General features: G+C 41.8%; 1 protein-coding gene across 1 annotated transcript; it reads left to right on the top strand.

The window, feature by feature from the left end:
• The first annotated feature begins 14,514 nt into the window (after nucleotides 1–14,514).
• LOC108999216 lies at nucleotides 14,515–16,228 on the top strand. The gene is made up of 2 exons (XM_018976042.1): nucleotides 14,515–14,771; nucleotides 15,600–16,228. Exons 1-2 carry the CDS (start codon nucleotides 14,628–14,630, stop codon nucleotides 16,041–16,043), a joined length of 588 nt encoding a protein of 195 aa, XP_018831587.1. The 5' UTR covers nucleotides 14,515–14,627; the 3' UTR covers nucleotides 16,044–16,228.
• Nucleotides 16,229–16,879: the final 651 nt, after the last annotated feature.

The following is a 16,879-nucleotide window of genomic DNA, read 5'->3' as shown; positions in this document are numbered from 1 at the left end:
ATGAATATTAGTAGTGGACTCAATAAAATTATGTTTTAATCAAAGTTTAACTAGATTGCATAAAAACTCACTGTAATAGACTTAACAAAGCTATAATACTTTTAACTTTGATTATTTTCACTAGCCAAATTTATTGAATCCAAGTTGTTGGCCAAATATTATTTTGGCATAAATAATTTCCTCTCCCGCGTGCTATTCGTTTCGTGCGAGCTCACAACTAAGTCTGCAACCCAACCAAACCGGGATGTGTTTGGGCCCAATCCGACTTCCAGTCTGACACTAACCAATCCGACTCGACTTGAATCGGGTCAACCCGTTATAACAGCTACTAATTAAAAAGCATCAATTTGACTGCATGCATGCCCAACTTTATCGAAAACAGAGTTTATATCATTATATTTTGCTTGACAAGATCTGGATCTCTCTCCCTTAAAATTACTTCAATGCCTCGTGATAATCCTTGAATGCCAATTGAGAAAAGAAAAAATCCCTAACTGCCATCTCATCACCACAACTTCAAACTACTCTGCATGCAACTGAGAGCTCTAATAATCTTCATTATTGTTCAACAAAAGTCATTCAATCCTACTGCCACATCTCCATAAGGTTCCACCTCAATTGTCTCGAGGTCCGAGAGGTTGACTTTTCCCACTACAACACTCTATTTCTCTCTGTCTCTTCCTCACAGCCATTTTCTGCACAAGATAGAAACAATTAAACAAAGATTGAGGGAGGAGAGAAAGAGACCCCTTTTTTTTTAGTGAGAGAGAGAGATAAAACCAGTGTTGATTCTACTAGTTTGAGCCTACACCAAAAATGGGTTCCACTGCATTTCTATTCTATGTTAATTTCATCTTTTTTTTATTGAGCCCAACATGGGTCTGTGCAAATCCAGAGCTTGGAGCGCTCATGGACATTAAGGCGGTTTGGACCCACGGAGCCAGTACCTATCTTCATGGACAATCGTTGGTAACCCATGTGACCATTCCTTCAACGGTGTTGCCTGCAATGAGAGAGATCAAGTGGCGAACATTTCGTTCCAGGGAAAGGGGCTCTCAGGCAAGATCTCTCCAGCCATTGCTGGGCTCAGGCACTTAATCATGAACGAACGTAGAGAAGCGACGACGATGACAAACAAAGAAGACGGCGATCACGATGATCATAGAAAGAAATGGGGAGGGATGGTAGCAAGGGGGTGAGATTTGAAGAGGGCCAGAGGGTTGGCGGCTAGGGATTGAAATCCCTTGAGCTGTTAAAACATGTAGTCTGATCGTTTTTACTTATAGCGGGTTCGACCCGCAAGCTGGTTAAAATCGCATTTCTCGGTCGGGTCGGGTCACACGGACGGATTGGATCATCAACTTTTCTGCACAGCCCTACTCACAACTCTAGAAAATTCATTTTCATCTCAAAAGCACGAAGTGCCCAAATTCCAAACTAAACCACAGAAGATGGCTAATCTCCATCAGTCATCATTTCAATGACGTGGCATCATCTTGCTGAGTGCTTCAAATTTTAGTTTTGCAAAATTCTTATTAGTCTAATATCAATGTTAGAAAATTAATATGTACTTTTTTAATAATAAATATTTATATTACAATTACAATTAAAATAAATGAAAAATTCAAAATCAATATTTTAATATAATAGTGATAAATTTGGAAAGTCTATTATTTAGTGTTGTTAAAAACTGACTAACTAAATTTATAAAAATGAATTCTTTAACTAAATTTTGGTCAAGTTTTATTGAGTCAACTTCTAATACTCTAAAGATAGGAGGAAGTATGTGGCGTGAAAGTGGGAAAGCCTAAAGAAATAAGAAGCAAATTGTGAAAGGAAAAAACTACTTTACCCACCAATTCTTATCGCTCTACTTGACCGCACGAGAATTTTTTTTTTTTACTTAATGATTAAGAAAGTGATTTTTAAGTTTATTGGTGTATTTTTTTTTATTTTTTTAAAATTATTTAAATGTATTAAAAAATATGAATAGAAAAAAAAAATTGCAAAAGCAACTAGCAGTCAAAGTGAGCGGGCTACTCTAGGCGGCAGAGTAGCCTGACTCATTGTGAAAACAGACACTAGGCACAAGAGAGGGCACGCCGCACAGAACACGAGAGAAAAGAAGGATCGACGATATCCTTCTTTAAATTGCTTTCGATTTTATTGATTTTGATCCCATTTTTTTATATATATTATATATATAATATTTAATAATATAGTTATAATATACGATATATAATATTATAATATATTATAATATATATTATAATTATATTATAGACTATAGTGATATATTATAATATACTATAATATATATTAGTATAACTATAAATACTATAAGAGAAGAAAGAAAAGTTGTAGGCTAAAGTATGCTATTATTTCTAATAGCAAGGAAGAAAAGTTCCACAGTCTGCGTGAAGGGCTGAGTGGGGTAAGATAGAAGAGTTAAAAGATTTGTGGTCATAGTTAAGGTTAAATGAGGAAGAGAACTCTGTCATCAAGTTAGAAACAGACCGAAAGGAAGAAGTTATGAAAAAGGGAGATAAGAGCCTAGTGAGGAAGTTGTGTTCCAATTTTGTGGTAGGGAAGGAGATTGTGAAATCAACTATGGCAAAAATATGGAGAGTAAGTAAAAATTTTTCTTTCCAAGATATTAGCCCTAATCTATTCACAATAACCTTTGAGAAACAAATGGATCGTGACAAAGTTCTTGCGGGAAAGAAAGGATATGCTTTCAGAAAGAAAGGATTAACATATCGAGGATAAACATATCGAGGATCTCATTATTTTCTTAGGGTTAGATATCCTTGATTGGTGATAGTTACCATATTAATTCCATTTGGCGATACGATCTCATGGTAGAGAGTGTATGGTGCACCTGCACTATTCTAACTCTTTGGGCCCATCATACGGGCCTCTTACTTAGTACAGTTGGGCACTTTTAAAGAAGATAAAAGTGCCTCCCCAATTACCCTACAAATTCCAGCCACGCTAGGAATTTAAAGATTATGAACGGTTCTTGTCTGTCGTGTCATTGATTTTGATTGGTTGTTCATGCTTTCGTGTCGAGGGAGGTTGTAACGAATCTACGTCTGCACCTTAGTCATGTCACCAGATCTGTATGCAGTGAGTATCGCTCGCATTCTCCATAGGGCATTTCAACCGTCACATTTCTTGTTATAAATAGCATTCTTCTTCTTCTTGTTGCTTCTTTCACTCCTACTTACTCCTCTTCTTCCTTGTTTGTACTTTATGTCAAAACCCCAACTTCTTTTTCCTAGAATCATTTATTTGCGTCAATGGCTCGCCAGAACACTTCTCGACTTTCTTCTCATGGATCTTCTCCTCCTGCTCTGATGGGGTCTTCGTCTACACCAAACTCCTCATCTGCCCATGATGTACCTTATTATGAAGGTTGTCATTGGTCGTCTGTTCTTACCACAGCCGACCTCAGGAAGTTGAGGGATTCGTATGGAATTCATGGTTTAGTGATTCTTGAGGTTCCTCCCCAAGTGGCCATCAACGCTGAGGGCTATGTTGAGAAGGTGGCCCTCATGACCTGTTCCCTTTCTATCGACCGGTGCACGACTTTCTCGACTACTTGAAGTTAGCCACGAGTCAGCTTTTGTGTTGTTGTGTCACATGGAGAATGGTTCTGGAATCCGTCGAAGATGCGTATCGTGACTTGACCGCCCGTGAGTTCCTTATTACCCACGTGGTCAGAACGTTAGAAGGCAACATTTGCAGCTTTCACTCCCCCTGTCGATATAACCTCCCTCGATTTAAGAGCCGTCATTTAAATGCCAAATAGTGGTAGAAAAAATTATTTCTTGTTTCTATCCAGGTATGGGAGTTTCCTACTAGGGAAGCCGATAAGGTTGAGTTCCTAGTTTGTGAAATTTAGGGGAAAGTCCCAAACGACCAAGCAATAACTTTTACTCTCTTTCAAAGAGAGCAGCCTGTGTTGAGAGAGTTTACTCTTGGGTTGAGCATCAATAGGAACCTATTTGGACGGAGGCCTGGTTGACGAGGTCCCACATTGACAAATTTTTGGTTATGCTCGACCGGTCTCGTGCAAGCAATCATCGCTTGCTGAAGGAGCCGAAGGCTTCCCATGACAAGAAAAGAATTGTCGTGGCCTCGCTGGAGAATGAAGGAAAATGGTTTTGCGTGAGGCCGAGGGGGCAACTAGGCCTTGTGAGGCCCCACCATCTTCAAGAGCAAATTTTGAGCCTACTCGCTCACTTATCGATCGCATCAAATTGGCTCAGGTTCCTGTAAGGGGCAGTCTCCTGTCCATGAAGGTTCCCTAGAATCAGACGGTCTAGGTGATTTGATGGGGCATGCTCTCTTGGATTTGGCCATGAACCTTGACTTCGAGTTCCTTTCCCGGAAACTTTAATCTGCCTAGTTGCCTAAATTTGCTCTTCCATCTATCCCGCCAGTCGACTTGGAGTTGGTTGACGAAGTGGAGGATGTGGACATCGATGTTGCTTTCTCTTAGGGTCTTCTAGACTTAACTAATGTTCATCGTGACACGACCTCAACTGGGGGAGTCGAGATCAGAGTCTCGACTGCTGAGCCTCAGGTTGATCTTGGCTCTTAGAGAGAGGCAGGGGAAAGGGAGCCTATTCTGGGCTCCCTTCCCACGACTATTTCTAGTGGTGAAACCCAACACTCCCCCATGATTTGAAGTCGAGCAAGGGTAGGGTTTCAATCCCTCTTCCACCTTCAATGCCTCTTTGTGGGGCAAGGAGGGACTTTCTTCACCCCTATCACCGAGGAAGGGCGTCATCTTTCCTTGTCCAAGAGGATGAGCTTGTGGCGAATTCCCTCCGTGTCAAGGGGCAAGGTGAGGGGCAGTCGTTTCTTGTAATAGTAGGTTCAACTCTGCCTACTGCTGAGGTAGGGGTAGTGGCCCCTAAGGGTGCTCCCAACCCTTGTCTCCTGGGGCCTTTTTGTGGCCCCAGGCCCCTCCCTCAAGGCAAGGAGCACTCTGGTCCATCTTGGCCCCAGAATCTGGAGGGATCCATGGCGAGGGGCGATTTTGTTCATGCCATGGCGAAATAGTTGAGAGATTTCTTTTCCTCGCTAGGTTACTTGTTTGGTTTGGCCTTTAGCTTTCCTATGGCTTTGGATCCTTACGTGTGTGTGGTGTTGGCAGGGCATGGATCAACTAGCTGCTTGGATGGTTGACAAATGAGCTGACCTGGAGGATGAAGTTAAGGCCAGGTGTATGTTCGCCTTCTAGGCAAGGAAGGAGGTCATGGGTCTAGAGACCAAGAAGGTTGAACTGGAGGTGATCCTCAACTAAGCCGACGGATACATCGGATCACTAGAGGTTGACCTGGCTGGTCTATGCAAAGACACGGCCGTCCTCAGTGAGGAAAGAAGCTACTCACGAGCATTTAGAGCTGAGGGTGCTCCAGGAGGAAAGAGCTTTGAGGCAGGAACAATTGTCCTGCCTTGGGGTGGAGTTGGAGGAAGCGAGGAAGTGCTACCGTAAACTAATCGAGGTAGCAACGAACTCTGTAAAGTCTCGTCATCGTCTGATGCTTAACTTGGAGGGAAAAAGAAAAGGGAATTCGAGGAGTTGTCTAATCGGCATGAGGCAATGAAGAAAGACCACGATATGATCGACAAAAGATAGAGCAAGTTGACGAATTCCATGCTACGCCTTGACAAGAGGGTTAAGTGTATCAAGAAGTTGGAGTCTGAGCTGGCCACTTCCAACGAGGAGTTTGTTCGCCTTTCCCCTTAACTTCTGGTAGCCACGGCTATTCACAATAGGGCCTTTGGCAACGATAGTGCTAGCTTGGAGAGGTTGAGGGCCTTCTTGCTGGCGAACCCTCAGACTACCTTGAGGATGCTAAACCTCGAGTCTTTCAAGCTTGACCATGCCTCTCACCTATATGTCGATTCTTATTGGAGGGACACAATACATGATGCATTCCCAACCCTGGCTCTTCAAGCTCCTCCTGCTTGAACAAAGCGCCTTTCTTTCTCGACCGTACTAGTCATCATTTTTTTTTTTAGAATGATAATTTGTGTTGATGGACTTTCCCTCTTGTGTAAATTGATTGTAATAATTTCCTATAGGTGTTTTGTTTTGTACATTCTACATTTTAAGTGTTCGACATTCTTAATAAGTTTTTGGGCACTGCTACTGCGAGGGTCACGCAATTTGAAAACTTCACCGAGAGCCTAAGGACTCAACATTGGTGGGCGAGGATCACGTAGTCTAAGGACTTGCATGCCCTATTCCTCACCACAAGTCTAAGGACTCGACATTGGCGGGTGAGGATTGCGCAATCTGAGGACTTGCGCCCTTTATTCCTCCCCATGAGTCTAAGGACTCGACATTAGTAGGTGAGGGTCGCGCAGTCTAAGGACTTGGCACCCTATTCCTCATAGCTAGTCTAAGGACTTGACAATAGTGGGGGAGGCTCTTGCAGTCTGAGAACTTGTACGCCATATTTTTCACCGCGAGTCTAAGGACTCGACAATGGTGGGTGAGGGTTGCGCATTTTGAGGACTGGCACCCCCTATTCCTCACTGTGAGAACTTGACATTGGCGAGTGAGGGTCGCGCAATGTGAGCACTTGCGCTCCCAATTCCTTACCGTGAGTCTAAAGACTTGACATTGGTGAGCGTTGTGCTTCATGTTAGGAGATGTATGAAAGGGAAATAATCAACTTTATTCATTGTTCTTCACTACTTACAAAATCAAGCATAGTACTTTTTTAGATGCTTGACGTTCCATGGGTCTAGCAGTTCCTTTCCTTGGGCATCTTTTAAGCGGTATAAGCCGAGTCGACTACTGGCGATCACTAACGTATATTACTTGCCAATGGGGGCCAAGTTTTCCTTTTTCTTGCATGGTTATTCTAGTTTCCTTTAAGACCAAGTCGCCTACCTTGAAGATTCTGGGCTTGACTCTTCAGTTGAAGTATCGCTCTGTTCTTCTTTTATTGAAGGCCATTTGGGTTTCATCTTCATCTCATTGTTCATCTAGTATGTCAAGGTGCTCTTCCAACACTTTATCATTATACCCTTGATCGGAATGTTAGATGCAACAGCTTGGCAACCAAATCTCTATGGGGCCCATAGCCTCGTTTCCTTACGTATGTCAAGGCAAACAGAGTTTTCCATGTCGAAGTTTTAAGACCGGTTCTGTATGCCCATAGGATGCTTGGGAGCTCTTCCTCTTATTCTCCTTTTTTGTCCGTAAGCTTCTTTAGGATCCCAAGCAGAGATTTGTTGGTCGTTTCCACCTGTCCGTTAGCCTAGGGGTGTCTTGGATGTACTTGAATTGAATTCCAAGCTCTATACACCATTCTTGATAATGTTCTGAGTTGAATTGTCATCCATTGTCTGAGATGATACTCTGGGGGATCCCGAACTTGCATACAATAGTCTTCCACAAGAACTTGGTGATGTTTCTTGCCATGATTGTCGCCAGGGGTTCAACTTCCACCTATTTGGTGAAATAGTCTTCAACGAGGACCATAAACCTTACTCTTCCTTTCCCTAGTTGGGCTACTTGGTCAATCCACCATTGTGCAAATGGCCACGGGGACATTAAGGAGGTCATCTCCTCTAGCAGGCAGTGTGATACCAAAGCGAACATTTGGCACTTCACGCATTTCTTGACAAACTCATTCGCATCCCTGAGGACATGGGGCCGATAGTAACCTGCCCTTACAACCTTTCTCTTCAAAGATCTTCCTTTAGAGTGATTCCAGCACACTCTTTTATTTACCTTTGCTAGAACATATTGGGCTTCCTATAGGGAGACGCACCTCAGTAACGGGGTCGAGAAGCCTTGCTTGTAGAGAATTCCGCCTATCCGGGTGAACCGTGCAACTCTTGTTTTGATCATCCTTTCCTCTTCCCTTTCTATTGAGAGCTCTCTTGTTTGTAGGTACTTCACCACTTCTTAAGCCCACTCTGGCTACCTTGGTCCTATCTCAGCGACTGCGGGGACTTCTATCACTCTGCTTTCAACTTTCCATGGTAGGGCGGATTCCTCCATTCTTGAGATTGTTCGTGCTAGTTTGTTCGCTATGCTATTACTTTCTCGATATTTGTTTGATGTTGGAATGACAAAACTCATCACGCTTCTCTCATGTTAGCTGCAACTACTCTTTAAATTTTTTGCCATGTACTCTCAATACCTGATTAACAGCTACTTGGGAGTCTGCCTTTACCTCGACCTCGATAGCTTCTAATGTCTTAGCTATCAAAAGCCCCGCTACCAACGCTTTGTACTCGACTTCATTGTTAGTGGTCTTGAAAACGAGTTTCGTGATGTAATGATGTTCATACCTAAAGTGGCATTTTATGTGGACCCCTACTCCTCGCTAGTGCAACAGGATGTGTTTTCGACGAAAACTTGCAAGGGCTTCCCTACTGGTGTGGTTGCCACTTCTTCAGGAAAGTCAGTAAATTTGGCGATGAAGTCTACTAGGGCATGCCTTTTCATCGCATGTCTTGGAAGGTAATCAATGTTGAACTCGCTCAGTTCAATCGATTAGCCCACTAGGCGTCCAGAAGCATCTAGGTTCTATAGTATCTTCTTTAAAGGAGCTTCTGTTAGGACCCTGATGGGGTGAGGTTGGAAATACGGCCGCAATCACCTAGCTGTTGTTACCACGTGAAGGGTAGTATCTCCATTCGAGGGTATCTCGACTCAGCTCCCCACAAGGCGTAGCTCATGTAGTACACTAGCTTTTGAACCACTCCTTATTATTTGACCAGAGCCCTCAACACAACATGGGGTGAAACCGACAAGTATACATAGAGTGTGTCCCCTTGCTCGGGTTGGCTCAGCAATGGTGGGCTAGAGAGGCATTGCTTTAGTGCTTGAAATGCCCAATCGTAGTCATCGTTCCAAGGTTGTACTTTGCGCAGGACCCTAAAAAATGATAGGCATTTATCTGTAGATCTAGACACAAATCTATTCAATGTCGCCACCTTTCCAATTTGTCTTTGGGTCTCACCAATGTTTCGATGGGGCTTCATATTGATAATTGCCTTGATTTTCTCTATGTTGGCTTCTATCCCTCTCTCAAATACTATAAAGCCCAGAAATTTTTCTGAGTCGACACTGAAGCTCCTTTTTTAGTTTCAGGTTTAGTTTCATTTTGTACTGGCGTAACACGATGAATGCTTCCCTCAAGTCTTCCAAGTGCTGGGATGGTTCTTTGCTTTTAACTAGTAAGTCATCGACATAAACCTCCATACTTCGCCCAATCTACTTCTTGAACATATGAGTCTTTCATATGTGGCCCCAATGTTTTTCAGCTCAAAAGACATGACTTAATAGCAGTAAAATCCTCAGTCTATTATGAAAGAGGTCTTTTCCTCATCCGCCAAGTTCATCCAAATCTGATTGTACCCTGAGTAGGCATCCATGAAGCTCAGCATCCGATGTCCCATCGTAGAGTAAAAAATTAAGTCAATCCATGGTAGTGGGAAACTATCCTTTAGGCACACCTTGTTGAGGTCGATCAAGTCTACACAAATCCTCAATTTTCCATTGCACTTTTTCACTAATACAACATTGGACAACCACTCGAAGTAGTGAGCTTCCCTGATGAATCTTGTGGCGAGTAGTCATTCGACTTCTTCGACTATGGTCACGTACTTCTCTGGGCTAAATGATCTCTTCTTCTGGTAGACTTTTTTGCTGGTGGGATCAACACAAAGGTGATGCTAAATGATCACATTGTCTATCCTTGACATGTCTTCATGGCTCCATGCAAACACATCCCTATGTTCGACTAGAAGATGCTTCAGCTCGAGATCCACTTCAATGCCCTTTGGATCTCGGGCTGAAGCTTGGTCTAGATCCGTGTTGTAGTTTACAATCGTTCTGGGTGCAACGTCACTAGCTCAACCGACTCATTGGCTTCTGCTTGCTGCAAATTTTTTTTGGTCCTACATTTCTACGCCATGATCGAGGAGGATCGATTGAAGGGGTGGGACTTTGTCCCCATTCAAGTTTTCCATGGTACAGACATATGCTCCTCCCAACTTGAGCTCTTGCACATAACACCCTCCTGCTAAGGCTTGCTTGCCTTAAATCTCTCCTACTCTCACCTTCATCGAAAATTTCATTTTCAAATGGTAGGTAGAGGTGACTACTTTGGGTTGTTCAAGAATAGATGCCCTAGTATAGCGTTGTAGGATGAAGGGGCCTTGACCATTAGGAAGTCGGTCATTATGGTGGTGCTGGTCTGCAATTCCTTCCTGGCAATGACCAAAACGGTTATTGTGCCCAGGGTTGTACTACATCTCCAGAGAATCCCTTCAAAGGTGTGGGCGATGGCCGTTGTTTGCTAGGATTAATGCTCATCTTGGTAAACGCATCCTCAAAGAGGATGTCTGCTAAGCTTCCATTGTCGATCAAAATCCTCCTGGGGGTGCAGTTCGCGACTAATAGCATTACTATCAATGCATCTTCATGTGGGTATTGGACCCTTTCACAATCTTCTTCCCCAAAAGAGATGCTCTATGTGCTCTTTTGCTACGGATGCTTGGGTGGTCTGTCCATAGTTTTAAATTCCGTTCAGGCCAGAATGACTGGAATTTTTCGTTCCGATGTAGTATCCGGTACACTATAGCTTCTTGTTCCATTTTGCTCCAAATTCAAGCCCATTTCGGCCATTCCAGTCAAATTTTGGCCATTCCGGACCCTATTCCATTTCGGACTATTTTTGTAATTTTCTTGTACTTGGGTGGCATTTTTGTAAATTTTAAATCCAAATGGTATTTAATTAATTCTAGAATATAAAACGTATTTATCTAATTTTATTTTTTTAAAATTTTAAATATGTCCTCTCATTCTTTCTTTTTTTAAATATCATTATTTTTAATAATTTCTCTATTCTTTTATTTTTTTTTCTTTATTTTTGTGTTTCTAACTCAAGTTGTTTGTGATTTTTTAAATGTATATTCTCAAGTTTGTGATTTTTCAAACGTATCGTCATTTTATAAATCTTCAGTTCTTCCATACATATACACATATTCATGATACACACTTACATATATATATATATATATATATATGTATTTATTCTATTAGTTTTTAGCTTATATATACATATAAATATTTATATATAATATATAATTAATCCCAAAATGGTACACCGGAATGCACCAGTACCGAAATATTCATTTCCAGTACTTAAATCGGAATGATCACCGAAATGAAATTTAAAACATTGGGTCAATCTATCGTGTATACTTGTATTTCGCCTTGGGGGCATGCTCTTTTCTACTGAACGTAGAGGTTCCTCCCCTGGCAAACCCTCCAGCTATAGGATGGATTTTACCCAGGGGTGCCTTGTTGTGCCTGGGTTTTGGCGAAGAGCATCTCGCTCATCTCCCCTTGCTGGTTGACGACTTTTGGGCTCCTTCTTCGTCGGGCATCTCAATCTTGCTTTGCTCTCTGCCCTGGTGCCTGTCTCTCGGGTTTTGAATGTTTCGTGACCAAGCTCTCCAACTCACCGCTTCCCCGTAACTCCTCGACTCTTCATTTCATTGTATAGGAATCCTCAATTATTGGTTGTCATTCTGGTGGTAAGTATAGAAACGCCGTCCTCTCTTTGCTCGGCTACCTTCTGTTTGATCTAGTGACCTACCCTTTGACTGCACATTCATTTTTTTTTTTTAATTAAGAGAAGGTAGGCACATGTCCAATAGTAATCTTTGCCCAAGTTTATTAATGAAACCTCACTTGTAGCGGAGGAAAACCGTGTTAACAATCACAGTACTTGGCATTGACAAAAAATTGAAAATAAAAGAAAATAAATCCACAAGTACCCAAAAAAAAACCAAAAATACCTATCAAGACTATCTCTAGCCAAAGTCAAGTCACACGACTTGAATTAACCAGATACATTCAACACTTTCGAATCTGAGGTAGACCACATGAATTTGTTCTGATGATCCCTTTCAACAGATGAGGAAGCTCCGCCTGACCTAACCAATCATGGGAAACACCACTACTTCCTAACCGGGCCAAAAAGTTGGCAGCCTTATTTTCTTCCTGATATATATGACTAACATAAAAATTAATCTCTCCCAACATTTTAACTATGTCTTCCCAAAAGTCCTCTAGATACCAAAGAGTACATCTTCTGTTCTTAATCCAATTCGCTACTATTAAAGAATCTATTTCAATGATAAGTTTATTGAACCCCATCGTTTGCAATGTTTAAGACTCGTCCAAAGAGTCATAACTTCCGCAAGATTGTTACTACCATGCCCATACGACTCGGAAAAAGCCTATACCATATTCCCGAACTCATTCCTGACTACTCCTCATGCACCCAACATTCTTGGATTATTGAGGTTACTTTCTTCCACATTCATTTTAAGCCACCCTCTATTTGACTTTGCCCATCTGACTACCTTAAAAACTTCCTTTTTTCTTGCGATGATAGGTAGATTCAAAGAGTTTAACACCTTAATATCATTTTCCACTAACCGAGATGCATTACTAATCTTAATACCAACCCAATGAATCCAATATTTTACCAATCTCCATAAAACATGAACCTTTTCTTTCATACCTTCCATCCTGGCTTTACATCTCCACCTCCATAAGTTCCAGGAAATGATCACCAATACAAAGCCAATTAGACTACTAAGTTTTGATGATTTTGATGCTCTCTGAAACCAAGCCTCCACTGTTGCTTTCCAAGTACATTCATGTTGTTGTGAATAAGTCTCAGACCACGTTCTCGAGGGGGTGCTAGCCTTTCTCGCCTTTTATCATGATTGCTTCGCCCAGTTTTCTCCAAGGGTCTTCACTCGCTTTACCTTTGAAGGTCCCTACCTTCTTCTTTCATCTCCACTTTTCGTGGTGCAATTAGGGCTTGTAACATGTCTTCAGCATTGACGAAGTCGTTGGCGTTATCCACGAATTCTCTCAATGTCGACAAAGTCCTCTATGCTAGCTCTGCCATGAATGGACTTTGGGGCCATACACCCCCCAAAAGGGCTTCTAGTGTAATTTCTCATCTTGATCATTGGCGGTTAACTGCTCTTTGTTGAATCGGATGAGGTATGCCTTCAGGCTTTCTCCTTCTTTTTGCTTAATGGTCAAGAGGTATGATGCGGGTCGTCTTCGCCTTCTACTCGGCATGAATTGCGTTATTGTTTGACTAATTCTTCGATGCTATTGATCGATCCCGATCGTAATGCCTTGAACCAGCCTTTCGCCATGCCTTTCAATGTCAAAGGGAAAGCCCAACATAATAACTCCCCGGGAAACCGGTGGAGGGTTTTGTGTGCTTTGAAGTTCTCTAGGTGGTCTAGCGGATCTCGTGACCCCTCATACAATCCTATCTGCAGGACCTTGAACTTTGGTGGTAGCAGTACAACCCATCACCTCCGAGCTATAGGGTAAATCTATCTGGTTAAGTTGTTGATCAACTGAGGATGACCTTCCCATCTTCCTGGCCATCTCCTCATATTTATCAACAAGATTGCACAATTTTTCGTGTAGCTTCTTCTTTTGTTCTACTTCCTCGGCATGTATTCCACCTGCATAGTGTGCCTCTTCTTCTAGTTCGTTGTGGTTTGGCATGACGCCTTTGCTATAGTCTTGGTTTTTCTATCTTAAGGTCTCATTCTCTCATTGGAGAACCTCCATCTCTGCACTCATCTTCTTTAACTGTTCTTCCATCTCCATAAGTCGTGCCTTCATATTTGTGGAAATGATTTCCTGGTCATGGATTGTATATGAGCGTGTCATACCAGGCATGTGAAAACCACATTGAAATGTCTTTAGGAAATATGCATGAATACCACAAATGACGCCACTGTTTTGGACTTGTTTCACCACCAACTGATCTCGACTGCTATCCTACAACAAGGAAATAAGATGGCTTGGTGTGCCTGGTGCCTCCAATGCCTAAGTTAGAGGCATGTCTGTGTTGCCTTGAAATGAGGGGTCTGAATATATTACCTTAGGCTGCTAACGTTGGTCCTTTATATAGGGGTGTATTGTCGTTAAGAAGGATAGTTCAATCTTTCCCCACATCTCGAGGTCTCGATCATCAAATTTTCAGGATATGCTTTCGAAAGGAAATTACTAACATATCGAAGATAAACTCTCGAATATCTCATTGTTTCCTTGGAGATAGATATCCTTATTTGGTGATAGCTACCGTATTAATCCCATTAAGCAATATGATCTCATGGTAGAGAGTATATGGTGCATTTGTCGTATTCTAACTCGTTGGACCCATCATACGGACCTCTTACTCGGTACAGCTGGGCCTGTCTAGTGGAGATAAAGGTACTGATAATACAGACAAAAGGTAAATATTGTAAATACCCATTGCTTAGACATAGTGTTAAATATCTGAAAATGAATGAATTTGATTTTCCCAAAATATTTTCATGTATTAGATTTTAACTTGTGAGGATAAAGCTACGACCAATTTGATTGGAGGATGTCCTTGGACAATAGAGCATATAGATTACATACGCAAAACTCTGTCCTTTCATCTATGCGTCCACCAATCCCACGTGGCAGTTAGCTTCACCAAGAGAGACAGAGCAAGCTCTGGGAACTTCATACTCTATTTCTCCCTGTGTGTGATCCAATGGCGATCACTGCACCATCTTCCTCTGCTCTCTATCCTCGAGGATTCGAACCCAAGCACTTCCTCTCCCCCAAATCTCGCTTTGTCCGCCTTTTTCCCACCAGAAAATCACTAACTGTCGTGGCCATGGCACCCAAAAAGAAGGTACTACTTTCTTACTTTCTTTTTTCTCTTCTCTGTTTTGTGAACACCCTTTAATCCTTTTTCTCTTCTTTTTTCGCTGTCAAGAAAATTCAGGGAAAGATGTAGAAAATTGATGTCTAATTTTCTTTTTCTGCTCTTAGATTGTAATCAGAATGCCAAAGGGCTTGGGAATACTTAATTCAGGCAAAGTAAAATTCAAACTTAGTTAAACAGACCATATATGGCATACCATTTGCCTGGTTGCTAGGATAACGGCATAATATAGAAAAAAAAACATCATTTGGGACCTTATTTCGCTGCAAAGTTAAAGATGGGGTTCTTTTTCTTTTCTTGGCATCCAAACAATGAGTTATCTCGTGCATTTCAGCAATGATAAGACTATCACTATTTATAATTAGGATGAAATACACTTGGGTGGATGAAATACACTTAGGTGCGGTTTGGACAGTGAGATGACATGACATGATTTTAGATGAAAGTCGAAAGTTGAATAAAATATTACTAGAATATTATTTTTTAATATTATTATTATTTTGAGATTTGAAAAAGTTGAGTTATTTATTACGTTTTGTGTGAAAATTTGAAAAAATTATAATAATAAAATTAGAGGAGATGTAGTGAACACTTTCACTATCCAAACGGGGCTTAGTCTTGTCAGACTTCTTTTGATTCCCTTATTCAAATTGACGATTAAGCTGGAATAAACATCTATCTAATTTTCTGCTAATCGGTTCAAGTTGACCATGGGAATGAAATCTTAGAAATTTACACAAGTTGAAGCAATAAAAGTCTATTTCAGCCTAATGATGACAGTGATGAAAAGCGCAGGTGAATAAGCTCGATGGTAACTGGGAGAAAAAGTGGTTCGGGGCCGGAATATTCTACGAGGGAGCAGAGGAAGTGGAGGTTGACGTGTTCAAGGAGCTAGAGAAGCGAAAGGTGCTGAGCAATGTGGAAAAGGCAGGCCTGCTCTCCAAGGCCGAGGAGCTTGGATTCACTCTCTCCTCCATAGAGAAGCTTGGGGTGTTCTCCAAGGCGGAGGACCTTGGCCTGCTTAGCTTGCTTGAGAAGGTTGCGGGCTCCTCGCCCGCAGCTCTTGCCTCCGTGGCGCTGCCTGTATTTGTGGCGGCATTGGCAGTTGTTGTGTTAATTCCGGATGACTCGGCAGGGCTGGTGGCTGTGCAGGCCGTGTTGGCCGGGGCGCTTGGGGTTGGTGCTGTTGGCTTGTTTGTTGCGTCCCTTCTGTTGGATGGCTTGCAAGAAGCTGATTGATTTTCTTTGTTCCTTTTCTTTTCGTAAATTTTACTTCTCCTTTGTACTATTTTATTTTGTTTTTTTTTTTGGTTGAATTATGGAAATGTGGAGTTTTAAGATAAATGACTGCAGCTAAGAATGTAAATTAGAAGAGAGCAATAATATGGCATTAATCGATAAATGTGAATTATGACTTAACAATATCTGCTAAGATATGCTAGCTTTTTTTATCACCTTACCTCTTCGCATGCGAAGCCAGCCCTCTACATATATCCACATCTAACTTGTAGCGATTGGCCCAGAGAAGAGAATCCAGAAAATGTCCGCTTAATACAAACATCAGCAAGTAAAACCTCTCAAGGTGATAATGAACAAGTACTACAAAGTATCAAAGGAATGCTTTAGGCAGAGTTTCAGCAGAATTTAGTAGCTCAGATTCAGCAAACACTTTCTTTCGCCTGCATTTCAACCAGAGCTGCCACTGTCATGCCCGCGATAGAGAGGGCTAGCCCCTATTCATTGTAAAGAAGTGATCCCAGTTCATTTTTGGTCATTTTCTGGCAGATGGAAGGATTACATAGCTATAGACCGACGCAAGAATAATGATAAATAGGACAGGGAAGACAGGTGGAGAAGCTGGCGGGACCTTGAAGGAGCCAAGCTCCGTCTTCATGGTTTAGCTGCCTGTTAGACTCAGAAAGGTGGAGAGCTGAGCAAGACAGTTGTTCAGCATCATTGTAGACAAGAAGATTGGGAGGATGTTTGGCAATATCTTGACTTCTTCTTGCTTTACTTTGCGTTTTAGCATTGAGTGGGCATGCTCGTTTGTTTGCTGCTCTGTTGGGGAACTCGAG

Source organism: Juglans regia, chromosome 2, assembly GCF_001411555.2.
Source record: "Juglans regia cultivar Chandler chromosome 2, Walnut 2.0, whole genome shotgun sequence".
In the NCBI taxonomy this organism is placed as follows: Eukaryota; Viridiplantae; Streptophyta; class Magnoliopsida; order Fagales; family Juglandaceae; genus Juglans; species Juglans regia.
Note: the sequence above shows the minus strand (reverse complement) of the source record. Positions and strands in the feature narration are given on the sequence as shown.